The 16,977-nt window shown below is 41.7% G+C and overlaps 1 protein-coding gene across 2 annotated transcripts in view; it reads right to left on the bottom strand.

The window, feature by feature from the left end:
* Window positions 1-806: 806 nt before the first annotated feature.
* The window catches only part of LOC108160785 (tetraspanin-8), a 45,787-nt gene continuing 29,616 nt past the window's right edge, over window positions 807-16,977 (bottom strand). Inside the window, exons 1-3 of one of the 2 annotated variants that reach the window (XM_017294990.2) lie at window positions 2,499-2,835; window positions 1,052-2,130; window positions 808-971 (exon numbers count right to left, since the gene is read on the bottom strand). In XM_017294990.2, coding sequence (XP_017150479.1) covers window positions 1,078-2,130; window positions 2,499-2,555 — 1,110 coding nt within the window. In that variant the 5' untranslated portion in view covers window positions 2,556-2,835 and the 3' untranslated portion in view covers window positions 808-971; window positions 1,052-1,077. Of the gene's footprint in view, window positions 972-1,051; window positions 2,131-2,498; window positions 2,836-16,977 lie in introns of those variants that run through there. The other variant, XM_017294991.2, reaches the window with a different exon arrangement.

The following is a 16,977-nucleotide window of genomic DNA, read 5'->3' as shown; positions in this document are numbered from 1 at the left end:
ACTGACGAATTATTTGTATTCCTCGTTAAGGATATTCCGTGGAATATAGCTATCTAGCTAAGACCTGAGGCTCTGAACTCATAATTTTATCCGATTATTACATACATTTTTTAGAAGACTGGTTAACTTTAAGCTCTCACTTATATTGGATTGTTTATAAAATACGATTTAGGCAAAACCTGGAACTACACATTGGCTACATATTAACTACATTTGTATGTTATTACCAAAGGTGACACGTGATAAGCCCCATGGAAGCGCCAGTGTGAAAAACTTCCGTTATCCACTTTTTGAAAAGCCGTATTCTGCGACCTTTTTAAACAAATTAGATTTTGATGGCAAACGATCAGGAATCGATCGACGCTGATCACGAATTAGCATTCGATGTGCCCTGGGACATGGCTCTAAGTGGCATTTCTACACGGTTTCTACATTGGTGCATTGTACAAGAGGGTTAGTCCATAACGCGTCCTAAAATATACTGGAAAATACTATGAAAAGTATAATAATACGGTATATACGGTCTGACCCTCAGAAATATACCAAAATATAGCGTCTCATTTGATGATCTAAAAATACCAAAAAAAGAGCGTAAATACCAATACCAATACTATCGACTGGATGCGAGAACTGCGCGCCAAAAAGAAATTGTTTGAAAGTGAATAAGTGAAAATGATATTCATGCTGTAACATATTTGCGTACATTTTGTTTCAAATTGCTTCCTATCTATTTTGGAAAAAGGTATTTCAGTATATAATAATCATAAATTACTTATTTACGCATGTTTTAACACATATTTTATTTCTTAAAATAATTCTTTAAAATTTTTGAGATATTTTGTTAAATTTGCACAAATTTGCAAACAAAATAAAATTAGTAGTATACATTGTGTTAATTTCCTGTATGCACATATGTATATAAGGTGGCTCCAAATGTCGTCGTAGCTTCGCATTGCGTTGAGTTTCACAACCTACATCAAACAAAATTAAATATATGTATGTATATATGTAAGTACTATGTATGTTGAATAGTATGTAAAGGAAAATCTACCTTCAATCAGCTTAGAGTTTCATAGGTTAAACCAAATAATTTCTTGTCTGCGCATGGAAGTTGGCAGAATTTGGTTCAAAGGATGCATTGTTGCGGTGCGTGTGCAGATCGCTGGGCTTTAGATACAACTCCGTGAAATCCTCGCTGCTTACGTGTCTGCTAGGTCCTCCCAGGCATATGCCGTTCGTACTGTGACCAGAGTTTACTCTGAGTTCCACCTCCGGTTCATATATGTTCTCCACAAGACCACGATGTGACAGCGCTGTAAGCCGTCTGCGCTTTTGAACTGTCAAGTTTTGAATATTTTCAAGCCTGGCCTTTTGGGAGGCAAGGCCCGTGCAGCTCATTATAATGGCGAGCAGGACACAGAACTCAACAACAGCCATTAGTAGACTGGCGCCAAGGAAAACACTATACTGCTCCCGATACCAGATGTCTAGATGGAGCAGACATGATTCCGTATAGCGCTCCCTCTCATAGGATAAATGCTCCAGGGACTGACACTGAGACTCATTTGCTGGCTTCGGATCCAGATACGCCAATGGCTGTGGTGCATTTTCCAGTACACAGCAACTTAATGGAACAGGCCAATTGGTTTGCCCATAGCTTTGCAGACGCCACAACGATGTGTCGTAGTCCAACGAACTTTTCATTCCGCAGCAGCCAAAGCGAGTCTGTGCCAAGTCCATGGCATTGGTGAACTGCTCCTGTCCCGGTACACCGTAATAGGTCTGCAAAGATTTTACCATTTGACTCTCATCTAGGCTAATGCCCAAGCAGTGCGGCCAGAGAGTAATGGCCAGGCATATTACGGACTCGGTCAGGAGTAAGACCACGACGCTCAAAAAGTAGATACTGAGAAAGCAATAGGTATGCAGGCAACTGGCCCAAAAGCCCACGACGGATGCCAGCACCGCTACAAATCCTGCAATTGCCAGTCCTAGAGCTATGTAGTAGAGCAATGGTTGTGGTAATGCGTTCAGACGATCGCTGGGAGCGGCTATTAGTCTGGACAGCAATATGCGCTTGTTGTCGGTAAACAGGTAGCAGCCGGATAAAATGAGTAGAATACCACAAAGCTGAAAATGATATAGAAACGAATGTCCGTACATAAGAATTAAACAAAAAATGATCACGATGGAATATGGGCTTTTTTGGTCCCCTATTAGTTTACAACAGAATCTGTTTGGACTGTTCTTTGGAACACGCTAATTTACATTTCCGCCGGTCAGCCAACCATAACAAAACCGACAGAGTGAAGTTGGGTAAACTGAATAGAATCCAGGCTAAAATGTAAAACCCTAAAGGGAAAAGTGTAAATGCAGCATACTATTTACTAGAAATAGTGAAATTTGCGTGGTGCGTTGTTTAATTTATTTGCACAAAATCATACTCTGGTAATGGTGTATTAGTTTTACTTTCGGATAAACAGCTTACAAAAACTTACCAGAAATAAAAAATTGCTGAAATGGAGGGCGAACTTGTAATTGAAACAGAGCTTCATGTTTAATTTGTAGCGTGTTTTTTTCGGGTGTGGTTCAATACGTCAATTAGACAGAGTGCAATGTTTACAGCATGAAGAACGATAACGAAAGCCTATTGTGCAAGTCTTTGTAAACTGCAGTAGGCATGCTTGTAAGGTCAGAGGGGGGAGCTCTCGATAAGTGAAAAATGTAACTATTTTCATCCGACGCGTCTTGCTTAGCTGCGAATTAAAAACTGAATAGCAGAGCGAGGCAAGAGCAATGTGTGGCAAGTTCAAAGCGAAAGCGAGACACTCGAGAGAGTAAAAACTATAATGGTCTCTTCTTTTTGTACTCCCACTCATTCGCTCGCTCCATCTGCAGCCAGATGGAACCACTTGTAAAAAGCTAAAGTTACAACAAATACATGATGAACTATGCACGCGAGGGTTGATTTTTAGATTCATTATACTATACAGTTATAATATACCTATATAAAAGCAAAAACAATTTGTTTTCGAAATGGGGAAAATGTGGAGAGTCTTCGTGTAATGGGTGGGTATCTCTCTCTCTCTTTCTGTGGAGAGTCTGTTTTATCGTGATCGTTCACGATAGCCTACATGGCATACGCGGCAATGTTCCGAGGCTTCTGCGAGTTCACCCAGGACCACCCGGACACCGACAGGACAGCGACACATTCGGGCAGTCTGTCGTAACTGGGGGGATGCAAAGCACGGCCTTGGCGGGGCTGCGGTTCTGGCCCGTCTTGATCAATTTCCCCGGTGCTCCAGTCGCTCCAGTACACGTAGTCCTAGCTGCCAACCAGTACCTGAAACTTGTTGCCATCCAATAGAGGCGTCTCGTCTCCTGGTCGAATATGAGCTCCCGGCCATGGTTGCAGCTCGGATCCGTCCATCTTGGCGCGGCTTATGGAGTCCGAGGCGACTCTGTTCATGTACATCTATCCGCGACGCGTCTCGAGGACCAGGGAACGCGACTTCTCCACCCCCTTCCACAAGACCACGACTGCTGCCATCCACGCGGGTGACCTCGCCACCGACACGCTTAGGGCGTGCGCATCGCCCACATCCTTGAAGGTGTTCACCTCGCTGTACTCGGTCGAGATGCGGCCCAATGTGCTCCTGGCGCGAGAACAGCAGGAAAGCGGCAGGCACCACGCAGGGGGCTCGCGGGGCCGGTACAGGCAGAGGTGGAGCAGGCCCCTCCCCACGGCAAACGCGATCTTGTCTTGTCGGTCTTTCCATCGCAGCAGACGCCCGTTCTCAGACGAACAGCTGTTCCACCCCTACCCCCAGTCCGGGGTCTGTTCTTCTTCTTCCTTTTTCAATTGTTTTTCAATCAAATTCGTCTTCTGGGGGCTGAGTCAGGGAGAAGTGTGCCACACAAAGGGCGTCGATGGTCGTTTCGGTATCGCAACTGCAGACTCTGTGGCTCGACTTTAACTGTAAATGCGAAGAATGTGGAAAGCACGGAATAGCCGTGGAACAGCGGGGAGTGCCCTGTGACATCAGGACTTACTGTCATTTGAAGCCACTGTAGGCAGACGCACAAGGCACTTTTGCTCAAACAACAGAAATAATATAAGTATAAGAAATATAATATAAGAGTAATATAAATCTCCCAGTCTGGCAATGATATTAATTTTGTGTGCATCTGGCAGCCCTGCAGAGCGCACAAGCAGCCTTGGGCTTGGCGGCAAATTCAAACTGTATTGGCACTCAAACGCACCCTTGAGTTTTTCAAATTTCTTAATATGTTATGCGAGCGCCAGAAAGCGGAAGTATGCAGCGTGTGTTCTCAATTTAATTTCTGTATAAAGGGATTATTTTGGTTCACATTATTTGGTTGACATTTACTCGTTTTACTAAATTTTATTGTGCGTATATATTGTCTGAATTGGGAAACATCTAAACATTATAAGCATTTAAATACTATCCTCATGCAACACAAAGGTTAGCTTATTATTAATTTTTGGTCTTCACTAGAGATTTCCTTCAGCCCTTATAAAAAAGAGTTTTAGAAATATTTCCGAGGAAGTCCTTTGGGGGTATAACTGTTTATCGCTCAAAGAGTTCGTGGAAGTCGAACCCACGCAACATTGAAATAAAAAAACACAGTCAAGAGACTGCACACAAGTGATAGGGTCGAAAGGAGTTGTATAGCAAAAAGAAAAGGACACAGTAGTAGACTTCAGTCATCAAGTTGAATGGCGAGTCTGGTCTGGCGTCGTCGGCTGCGTGGGAAAGGCAAACTGTGAGTTTCCATGGTCTAAAAATATAATAAATTATGTGTGGTCACAAAAGGTTGCGCACAAGGAAACCGATAGGACAATGCAAGACAATTATAGATTGTCAGAAGGGGCCTTCGAGTTTCATAGAAACTGCCAAAATTCGCATCGAGGGTCGTAAAAGTGTTGCCAAAGGATTGCTCTTTCTGCTGGCAGTTGTGTAATTTACGGTCACTCAGAATCAGACTGACCAGCATTTTAGGCAGCTGCTTTCCGCCTCACAGCGTGCTTGCACCACACGCCTTTTCGCTGCACGTGGTCAGTATTCCCTTTTGAATCCTTTCAATACATAATGTACTACATTAAATTAAAAATTTATGTAGCATAACCAATCGCATTGTGAAGCATGTCCAATTCAGAATTTGACTTTCTAATAATCACCCTTTGGCGGCAGACCGCAGTGCTGTGTGCTCAAGCTAAGATTAAAGAAGAATATGTACATTTCCTAAGAAAGAACTACTTTAGACTGCAGTGCAAATACTCCAGATAGTTTGTACCTTTAGCCACATTCATGTGCTATGAACATCCACGGGCAGCTGACAGGAAGTCAAATGATAAATTAACTCGAGTTTTTCTTCAAGTCGCGGGCTGAGACTTTCGCTGCACGTTAGACATTTATTTTTACAGTCGTTGACATTTTTTTAATGAATTTGGGCTGCAGCTCGAGAGGGGCATAACAATTTGTCGAAAGGGGAGCAAAATGAAAACGGAGCGGTGCGAGAGTACAGCAGATGTGTGACCCAAGCTGTAGGTAGTTTTGAGTGTGTGGGATGTCCTTTTTTCGAGAAAACAAAATTGCCAGCCATACACTCTGGCCGTAGGCGTAGGACATGCGACAGGATACAACATATGCCGTGTACGCTATGTATCCCATACCCCAAAAAGAAAATTGGGATTTGATCCGCTACCTTTTATTTAGAGCTACAATTTTAAGCTTTATTTTCTTGTTTTTGTGTACTGGACATTCTACGCTTTTCCACATCCTCCATCTTATCCTCCAGCAGAATCGTCGCTAGGATACCCTTTATACTTCTTCGGAGGCAGCGTCCTGTTACTTGATGCCTTGTTAACTTTCATCTGCGGTACCGGCAACCGATGTGATGGGACAAGGATTCGACTTGTTTTTCAATGAATGTCCTTTCGCGTTAGGGCAAGAGCGTTAGAACTGCTCGTTTTTCCATTTAATGAAAGGAAAAGTACGCCTTCGTTTTACAATTTTTCGTCTTCATTTAAGTTTTTGTTGTTGTTGTTGTTGTAAGCTTGCTGGGTACTATCTGTTGTCGATTATTTTCGGGGTGTGGGGATGAGTCCAGTGCGTGGTATTTGCTTTCATGTTGCTTGGAGTTTATTAGCTTTAAGAAGCTGGGGGGAGTGGGACTGGGCAGCTCTTGGGCATTCTTTTAGAGGCTTTGGGTTACCTGGGCAGCCAGGTTCCTTTGATAATAAAGCAATTATCGGCGGGACAACTGGCTTTTCAAGAAAATCTAAACTTAAAGGGACTGAAAATATAAAGTCTTAGGGTTTTCTAGGTATAGTTTTAAAATGTTCTTGTTTTATTTACAAGAGTAACATAGAAAATCACACAAAAATTGGCCACACCGCCATTTTGCTTGGGCTGGAAACGAAGGGTTAAAAAACAACCCCCAAATAAAGCTTTTGATGGCCGCCCGTTGGTTTTGTTGCCTGTTTCGCCTGCTGTTCTGTTTGATTCGTTTGTTGTTTCTTTGTTGTACGATAAATGGGGATGATCACGCAATACGAGGTTCCACCAACTTCTGCTTTCCAACAAAAGCTTTTCGATTTGCTTACCTTTTGAGCGCAAAAAAAGGAAGGGATCGCTGTTTGCTTTTCTTTTGTGATCCAATTTTTCTTATTAATTGCTGTTCAAGTTATTCCAATACATTTGAGCTATCAGCTCACACACTCTCGGTGTTCCACAAGTAATTTAAATACATGTATGTATAAGGCACGGAGCTCGAACCACTTGCTCGCCACAGGAAATCCCCAAACTGCAGTTTGTTCCTGGAATTCGTAAAGTATACCTGCTCATGATACTGACACATATTCTTCGTGTTGATTTCTGTCTTATCTGTCTCCGTTGGCTATTCTACATCTGAGCCCAAGTGTGAGTTCCTTGTACATGCTCCTCCTAAAGGCGTTCCTTTGTCGCAGCTCATAAAAAACAATAACTAGTCAGCTGTCTGTGTGTGTGTGTGTGTATGTTTGAATAAAAAATTTATGCGGTAGCTTGGCTGGCTGACAGGAGACAGGACATAGACATGTGTCCTTTATAAGAACTGACAGTAGAAAATAGTCCAAGAATGAGAGGATTCTGAATTTTATGCCATAGCTTAAGTTGCCTAACAAATTTTCATGAGCACGGGCACCGGCCTCCCTCCCATTTCCTCGGTCCTCTAAGAACACTCAAAATTATTGGCCGGGGTTTTATTATTGTTGGGGTTTAACTCGTCTTAGGTGCTTTTTATATAGAAATAGAATGGGCTGGCTTGAGACCAAAGTCGCATAATGGTCACTTAACTGAATTTACTTTTACTGCAATGAAGAAATGAGTCTGCTCACTAGCAGTATTAACTTGAACTGATATACATATGTACATATGTGACGTACATTTTGGACGTAGTTCAGGTTACGGCATATTCCGTGGGCCCTGTGCGAAATCCGTACCAATTTCATTTGTTAGCAAAACTTCGGATAATCCTCCTAACCCTTGGTTTTGGTGTCCTTCCCGGAACAGAGTGCCCATAGTCCAGTTTAAAATTTCAAAAAGAATATGCCGCAACAATTGCATTTCTTGTTTTCATTGCAAATATCTACGGTGCAAAGCCTTAAGACTATAAATTAGGTAAGCTGTCTCCTAGCTGTGCAGTTTCTCAAAGGTTTTTCAACATTGTCTCCGAATGTAAGGTGATCTGGCTGGATTTTCTTTGTATTCTAAGTAGTCCACCCTCCCGAGGCGTGTGTTGTTAGCTGCCCTATGCCTATGTTTTCTTTGCAAATCAATTTCGATAGAACTGTTGCGAAATAAAAATAGCTCTACTTTGCGCAAAGAGTAGTTGTAGCAAAATATAACAACTCGTCTTCTCGAAAAGTGTTTTAAAATACATTTCACGATATCTAACTCTATCAAAAAGAATGCCCTCTGACTCAATGAAACCATAGAAACTACCAACCTGCTCGGTTAAGAAAATCCATGAATCCCCTGTCTTTTCCTTTGTGTACAACAACTTATCAGATTGCGAACAACATCTAGAAAAATGCCAATAAATCAAAACACCTACAAGAAAGGAAAAAGGATAAGCAGCTCAAAGAATAGAGAACTGATCGTAAAGAATAGAGACGCGGCATTGAAAAGCGAACAACTATAAATCTTGGTAAGGAGACTCAGACACACGGCATTTAAGGATTGAAGGACCATTAAAAAGGGAAAGGATTTTGACTCGATTTTATAAGGTTATTGGTACATTAACGCGTAGACAATGGCTACAGAAATGGGATTCACAGCCCAATAAATAATGGTAGAGTTACATGTTTTCTTTAACATGAGAGAGCATGTATAATCGGGGAACGAGGAGCGAAACTCTGCAAGCTTCAATTGTTTATTTAAATATCGACCTTTATAGGCACATATTTATTTAAAAAATTGTATTTACGCAAGAAAATTGGTTGATACTTTCACTGTGGATTAAACGTCACAAAGAAAAATAAATAAATCCTTCGGCCTGCAACCATCTACAATTAATCCTGTATTCTGTTCTGCATACTCCACACAGTCAGCCCAGCTGTCGTCGTGTCTAAAAGATCTCCTTTCGGTACTACAAAATTCCTTTGCAATTTGGATGCAATCGATGTCTGTATGTATATCCTTACAGTCCTGCATCCCTAATCAAATTCTACAGCATTGTCCCAAACTCAAGGTGTACATAAGGGATTATGCATATTGGCGTGCGCTTCCTTTCAGCTACTGTAGATCGGGCTCTGGCCACACACAAAACAAATAATGATTATACAAGAAACCCTCTTTCGCTCTCTGCCAGTTGTCTTTACTTTCGACACACACAGGCAAAATACGAAGACGCTTAAGAATAGTCAAGTGTCGCCCACATCGATTGTGGTAACATTTGCTATGATTTGGGTAAGAGATAAGTATGCTTCTTTTTCTTCCATTTGTAGACAAAGATGTCAGGAATGCAATGGAAAACATGGAAACGAAATCGAACGTGACGCGGAATTTAGTATATTTCGCTATTTATTGATCAGAGGGGACTCTCTAATCCGTATTAGTATGTTGTTTGCTTCAAAAATGATATCGTAAGACATCCTTTACATTTACCAACCCGAAAGCATTACCAGTAGGAGTATGACTGCTGCGGAATGAATGTGTTGAGATTTGGTTTTGTTGGTTTTTTTCAGAACAAAATAGGCATAAATATGGCTATATTTTGGCGGCGCTCTGACGTTTTCAGAGGCATTGGCCTTCTTGGGATCCTGATGTATCCTTTTGCGATTACAAAAATGTGTTCACCTTAATTGATTCTAGAGAAAGGGCATATCTGACGTCATATGGTGGTTCTCGCACGCTTTCAAAGGGGTGACCAGTTCAAGTGGTCACTCCAAAGATATCCCTTGAGGGTCGGGGGAGAGCGCCAACTGTTCGTGTTTGTAATTCGAATTTAATAGGAGACCTACCTATTATTTGTTTGTTTGCCGGCTTAGCCATTTTTTGTGGGTTTCTGTGCATTGAGTCTCCATAGGTATTCTATTTTGCCGATTGTTTGGGGTTAAATTAGAAAGAAATATAAAAAAAGGTTATAAAAAAGAGGCTAACGGCTTGGTAAACATATTTCTATTGCTTGTGGACATGCGATCATTATCTTCTGAATGTATAAGGGTTGAATTGCTTTATGGTACATACATAAAAAAGGGTTAGGTGTGAGGTGTGCTTTTTTGTAAGTCGCCATTCAGTAGAAGGTAAGGATTTTCGATTGAGGAGGAACTCTTTTCCCACAATAACTCAGCTATTACGAAAGAAAGTTGGTCAAACACTTGAAGCCGTTAGCCATCATCCATCCCTTTGGCTTTTCAAATCAGAGTGGTCGTGGCCGGTTGCTGGTGGGGGAAAGCAATTTAAATAAATACCGCATCAAACACGTCGCCTGACGAATGAGAAATTTTGATTAATAAAACACCAGGAACGGAACGGCAACGACAGCGCCGATCCGTTAAATGCCTTCGCGTGACAAACGCAAACTGTCAGCACCAGGGAACTTTCTCCTCTTTCTCCCTCTCGTGCTGTAAATTTGAACGGAACCAATACAATTTGGGAGCCCGAAATCATATGAACATGCCATAAATCAAGCGGAAATGGTAGCTCGATGATTTCGCGTTATAAACAGGCAACTTTTTGTGTAGGTAAAAAGTTCCCTTTGTTTATGTAGTGTCGAAGCCTAATAGTGTCCAGCCCACAAGCCTCATATGCGTTAACGGCTTCCTGCTTTTCTTGCCCACATTACTCACCAAAAAAAGCCCAAATCCCAAATATGTCTAGTACTTTTAGGCCATTAATCAAACTATCTCACGGGAACATCACACACGAGGAGAGCAAAAAGTCAAGAATGGGAAATGAGAGTTTCTGTATCTTATAGTGACAGATATTTACTTGTCTTGCCGCTCGGTAAGCCTAGAAAAAGGACAGCCATTCGTTTTTTTAGCATATTGGTGTGGTCCCAGAAGTAAACGGAGAAAATTGAGAAACTTGGTAGCCGCCTGTTTTTCTATGAAGTGGGAAAACAAAAAAAGAACAAAAAACACAAATAAATTCGTCTTCGGCGTTGTGTTTGAAAGGTTTTTTCTCCACTGGGGATTTTGATTGGGTCTGTAGAAAAACTCTGTTAATGTTCTTTGTAATAATGGGGTTCAGTTTAGAAGGGAAACTGCAACAAATTACATTCTTAGATATTTAAAAGAAGCTACAGTATTTGCCATTATTTTACAGCCAATCTCTCAATATTTTCCCACTTTTCTTTTCACGCCCCCAATAGCTAAGAGTCCAGAAAATTGGGCAAAAGCTATTGCCCACACAAAAGAACTCATAGGTCCGGTCGTCGATAAAACTTTTGGATAACGCAAGCCAAATGCTAAAAAATTAAGTAAGAGACACAATCAAGTGATACGAAGGTTATTTCGGTTTGCCCAGCTCGGCATCTCGCCAAATAAAAAATCACATTAGAAACACGCGTCGCCGTCAACAGCCGAAGACAAAAAAGAGGGTCTCCCTAGCGATGTAATAAATGATCTATGTAATTGACTTATATGGCAAAGACTCGGCGCAGAAGTTTAGCCAAAATGTGTTTATCTAAGAATGTGACCCAAGACCAACCACCACATACTCCACCACTGCCACCCCACAATAATCCATCCCACCCACTGACCAACCCACAAGAGGTGTGGTATTTTTTTGTAGGCAAATTTCGATTGTGTCCGTTGATTGTAGGGATAGGAAAAGGCAGCAGATAGTACGTATATTTGCGATCCGAGCTATAAGGGTGTAAATAAAAATATTAACGTGAAATCCGGGACACACGTCCGTCCGCAAACTTCTCCCGCACTTCTCCCAATCTACATCACATTCTGGGCCAAACTTTCACACATTTGCCTTGTATGCCATTGGGGAGCAGATGCATTAGCATGTTGTTCGAATTGCTGGCAATGAGGGGTTCCTTTTTCTTCTGTTTTCGACGCTGCCATTCAAATTGAGTAATCACTTGGGGAAAACAAATTTTCTCTTTTTGTGCTGATTCAACTAAAGATGTATTTAAGGGAGTTGTGTTTAAGAGTAATTGAATCGAACCGATACCAAAATCAAACCTATTCTCAATCTGTTTAAAACAACTATTTAAATGAACGAGGCAGATGCGTACGTAACTTGCATTTCAAACCAAAATTTTTACTCAGAATCAATAATTGTTCGTTCTACGATAACCGAGTGTATACCGACTGTGACTCGAGCATTCCTTGTCCTTTGTGGTTTTAGCTTACCAACTCCAATCAGTATAAAAAAAGGCAAAGAAAATATAGAACGCCTGCATGACTTTGCTAAAACTAATTACAAGTGGCCACAAATTAAGGGCGGAGTTCCCTTAATCTTCCGGCTACATGATATATATACACGTATACCCAGAAAGTACCTCGGTTTTTTAAGCCTCCCATATAGACGGGTTATCGGACACTTCTCACTAAGCAAACAATTCCTTTGACCGTAGTTAATTGCAAAGAAATGTACTTAAATAAATATTGGGAAAATATACTTGGGCAGCATCTTCAAAATGTCTTGTATGTCCCAATTGGCCAAGGCTGTTGAATTCGCATCGTCATGGGGTAAAGTTCTAGCTATCAGGACAACGAGCAGAACTATTGTTTGTAATTCCTCTGATTTTTATCGTATCTTTTTTATTCGATAAATCATTTTTACTCAACAAATATTGGTCTGTTCTATATGGATTGATAGTTTCTGATACAAGCTCTCAATCAAGATATGGGATTATAATTATGATTTTGAATTGTTAAAAAGGTATTTTGAAGTAACAACATATGAATATATAGGAGGAAGACCCTATCTTCTAACATTTTTTCACGCAATATCAGTTTGAATCTTAAATATTCCCTACATGAATTTTCAAACTTATTTCGTTGTTCCGTACTGTCCTCTTTTTGCATAACGCTGCGAACCTTCCGGCCCGGCCCCTTTCTTCTTTCGTTTCTCTTTTGCAGCATAACACTAGAAATAGGGGATTCTTTTTACTTTGAATGTTGTATTTATTTGGCATGAAAATGGGAAGAGGAAAATGTGAGATTGAAAAACATGCAAATGGCGCGCTGAAACTACTGGCACAAAGCGTTGGCCTGCGAAAGCATTGTTTGGTCGAAGCGCCAGTCTCCTCATCCTCGTCCTCATCCGCACACATCCAAAAAAGGATATGCATGGATATGCTGCCGTTGCATGCAATCAGTCACAGAAATGCCGGGCCGGCCTTTTGTTTGCGGCCTGAATGAAGCCGAAGGGAACACAAAATCATCAACAGAAACGGAAAGAGGACCATAGACCTCCGTTTGGGGTCATCGTGAGGTCAGCAACGGGATTTTCGTGCCATTGTTGACAAGGGATGCAGCTCCCATACATACATATATATATGAATATTTTGCCTGCTTTTTGGACAATTTTCACATTTTTTTCCCTTTTTTTTATATTTCCCTTATATGTTGAAAAATGTTGTGTTGCTTTTTAAAACAATTTTTTATCTGTGACCATGCAAAAGAGGATTCTGGGAGGAGGATGGATCTGCCACGCGACGTGTTGAATATAAGGTTCAGGATCGGGAGCGTGCCAAGGACCGTGTGTGCCTTTCACCTTTCACTTTTCTTCCATCCCGCCCTGGCATTTTTTTATTCTTTTTCTCATTCCTCCTATAATCGTAGCTGCATATGTTGCGTAAATTGATACGCCACATCCTTGATCCTGGCTTCATGTGGGTGGCTGGCTGCAGCATATACACACATATATGTACATATGTGAGTAGAATTTTTCATCTACTCGTGCCACAGTGTGCGCCATTTTTATTTAACCCCACACATGAGGGCTGAAACTTAAACGGGGTGGGTGCCGTTGCCATTGGGCAAAGGGGTGGGCACTCTGCATATGCGGCGTCTGCTCGTTGTCCAAACGGGTGGGCATTATGCATATTCGGTTCGGTTGGCGTAAGGGTTGATAACTCAACACCCTGCGTATGTAGATGCACGGATGCACGTTCCCATCTACACACATGCGAGCATACATATACAAAACTGAATATTTTTCGATTCTGGGACTCAACTCCATAGCTGTTAGCCATTATTGTTTTCCTCTTGTAACAAAAATTCTCACAGCCTCGCTTCGAACTCTTAAAATCTCAACGTCATTGGGAGCTTGCCGGCCGGGTCCTTGCGTTTTCCACGATTTCGTGATTCAACGCATTTCTTACACAACAATTGTATTGACTCCTGGGTCTTTAATATTCATTTTCCATTCCCAACCCTCGCTTGACATTTTGCATCACAAAAGTATGAATTTGGGATTTTCATCTCCGACACATATGTACATATACATACATATAAGATCGCTAACTGTCATTTGACTATACTATTGTTTAGTTGAGGGTTTGCCGAGTTCCCAGGGGATGTTAACTACTGGTACCCAAACAAATGCATGACTAGATAGTAGATTTAGTTTATAACGTAATTTAAATAATTTAAAACACTGGATAAACAAGTTATTACTTTATCAGCTCATTAATGATCACCCAAACAGTCCGGCGGTTTCAATCCTAAATCCACATTTCAAACATACATCATAAAAACGGAGAAACGAAAGCTAAAAATATCAAAAGAATAAAAAAACCGAAAAAGACGCAATCTCCAAGGGGCACCGAAAGCACGCGACAGAAGCGAGCGATTGGATGGGATGAGATGAGATGTGATGTGAGGGGCCACACTCGATAAAAAGATGCTGCTCTCGAGCCAAAGGTTGAGGTCTATTAAAAATCCTATTAAAAAGACGCACACAGAACACACACACACAATATGAACAACAAACAAGCAAGACGGATCGACGGAGCGGCACAAGCGCATTAAGATTTACCTATAAAAATACAAAATACAAAAAATAGGTAGGCAACTGCAGATGAGATGAGACACAAATTCAGAATGATAGGGCGGATGACTGACGATGGGAGAAACGTTTGCCAGGCACGAGATCAAGGAGCATGGGGGAAGGAAGCTGCGTCTTTTTAGGAGCATAAAAAGTGAGCTGAGCCCTCAGCTCGCATGAGGGTAGCACGCGACGAAGATCCTGATCCTTCATTCGCCGCTGACATACCTGGCAAACGTTCCTTCCTGCGGCAATGCACTTTGTCTTCCCCGATTTGGTATTCCGTTTTTGTTTCCCCATGGTTTTTTAGAAACAGCTGCCATGCGACTGGGACTGCGTCTTCGACTGGGTCTGTGACTGTGACTGGCGCATTCCAATCTTCTGGGGCGGCGACATTTTTAAAGTGTTCATTAGTCGCACATTTACATATCCAAATTGTCAACATGCCAAGGAGACGGAAGAGGAGAAACTTGTGGGGAACGCGTGCCTTGTGGTTTTTAATTGCTGTCTGCTTGAAGGGGGTGGAGAAGGCTGCTGGGATGCTGGGATGCTGCTGCTGGTGCTGCCACTGAGGATTAATGTGCTGCACACTTCGTTTGACAGTCGAGTGTTTTTGAAGGCAAGCGGCTCCCCTATTCCCCTATTCCCCTATTCCCCAACGGGCCTCCCGATCAACTCCCATGGCTGTGTTTATCTTTAGGTTTTCTCCATTTTCAGTGTCAATTTTTAGTTTGATCTGTCATTTGATCGCCGACACAGTTGGCACGATTAAAAAATTAAGTCTCCCCCCTCGGAAATTGTACAGGAATTGATTTTTTGGAGTTCGGTGACTTCCTGCTAGGTTTTTGATGACTGCATCCACGTGTCAAAAGAGGGCCTTCGTTGATAAGAGGGCGTGGCTACGCAGTATTAGGGGGAATCCTCTATAAGGTGTCGCCAGAGTTGATTAAAGAAGTGGAATTAAGCTTGCCGAAACAATAGTTTGGAGAGTTTACTCTCGCCGTTCCGTTAAGTTCAGTGACACGAAGAGTCATCCCCACTAGAGTTTAAAAGGGAATCGGAAAAATAATCATAATTGAGATTTGGTTTGGGTTTGTTTGCTATTTAGTATGGGGTGTGCTGTCCTGACGTGTCCCATTCCTCGGTTTTCTATAGTTTCTACACAAAAAGTAGTCGAACATTCGATGCAGTACAAAAACATTTTTAAAAATTGTTGCCATTGTTGCGTCAGCTAGGTCCTTTGTGTATTATCCTTTGTGTCGAGTACAACACAGTCACTCAGTCAGCCAGTTGGTCTCTCTCTCTTTATGTGCATACATACACACATACATGCGTGCGCGCGTGTGTACGAGAGGGCAAAGGTTATCTAGTCGAAACATTACGGCACAGCTGCCGCTTCCTAGATCCTAAACGGAGGGTTTCAAAGTTTCTGCGAATTTTGAGTGGAGTAAAATTTAACTGAAGCTTTTTCACTGTACTTAAAACTGTTTTGACAATTTGGTTATGCAATGTAAGGTATGTAAATGCAGATACCTGAAGCATACCATTTTCGGAACAAAAAGGATTCATCGTTCTCAATGCTGTTCATTTTTTGGCGCCATTTGTGGGCCACTGGATGACGTCCGCTTGACCAGCTGTTGGTCCTGTCTTGCCATTTAGGGGTTGATCAGAGGATGTGCTGGTCATGCGAAAAGGCAGAAGGGAAAATACTGACCAACAGACACAGACAAAGGACCTTGCCTCCATGCCTTCGACCATAGACCAGGGTTCGGAAACCCTGAGCGAAAAGGGTATACATAAGTACACAGAAACGTCGTTGTAAGATCCAATAAGTTGTTTTTGGAACACAACCTAAGCTAAAACTATGATCAGTACACTTCTTTTCGTAATAAGTAATATTTTATTTTGTTTTTAATTTTTTCTACTGAATGCTGAATGGTCAAGGGTTGCTGTTGGCCGTTGGTACTAAATTCCATGAGCCTTCTTCCACCCCCTAGTGATCGAAAAGTAACGGAAAAATCCATGCAATATAAGGTTTATTTTCAATGGTTTTTTTTTCACAAATCCTTTCGCTTCGCACGTGCCAAGATGCAACCCTATAATCAGGCTCCCCCGTCATCTGTCTCGTTGCCAACCCAACAAAATCCCATCTCCCTTTGTGAGCCTGTCGTTACCTCGGTTTTTTTGTTTTTTGTATCAATTTGCAATTTTTTTCACCCATTTTCAAGTTGATTTTCACAAACTCGCCCTTTCGGTGGTTGTGCAGGACGTCGATGATGTCCGACGGTTTAATGAAGGGGCGCGGTTTGAACGGCTCAGCTCTGATTTGCACTACTTTGCCATGCGTGACATGAAATACTTTTTTGTCCCCGTTTTCCCGGTTTTTTTTTTTTTAATTTTTTAGCAATTTCATTTGATGTTATTGTTTGAACGGGGTAAGAGAAATATCTAGAGA

The sequence above is a fragment of the Drosophila miranda genome, chromosome 3 (genome assembly GCF_003369915.1).
Source record: "Drosophila miranda strain MSH22 chromosome 3, D.miranda_PacBio2.1, whole genome shotgun sequence".
NCBI classification, from domain to species: Eukaryota; Metazoa; Arthropoda; class Insecta; order Diptera; family Drosophilidae; genus Drosophila; species Drosophila miranda.
This window is presented reverse-complemented; position numbering and strand designations above follow the sequence as displayed.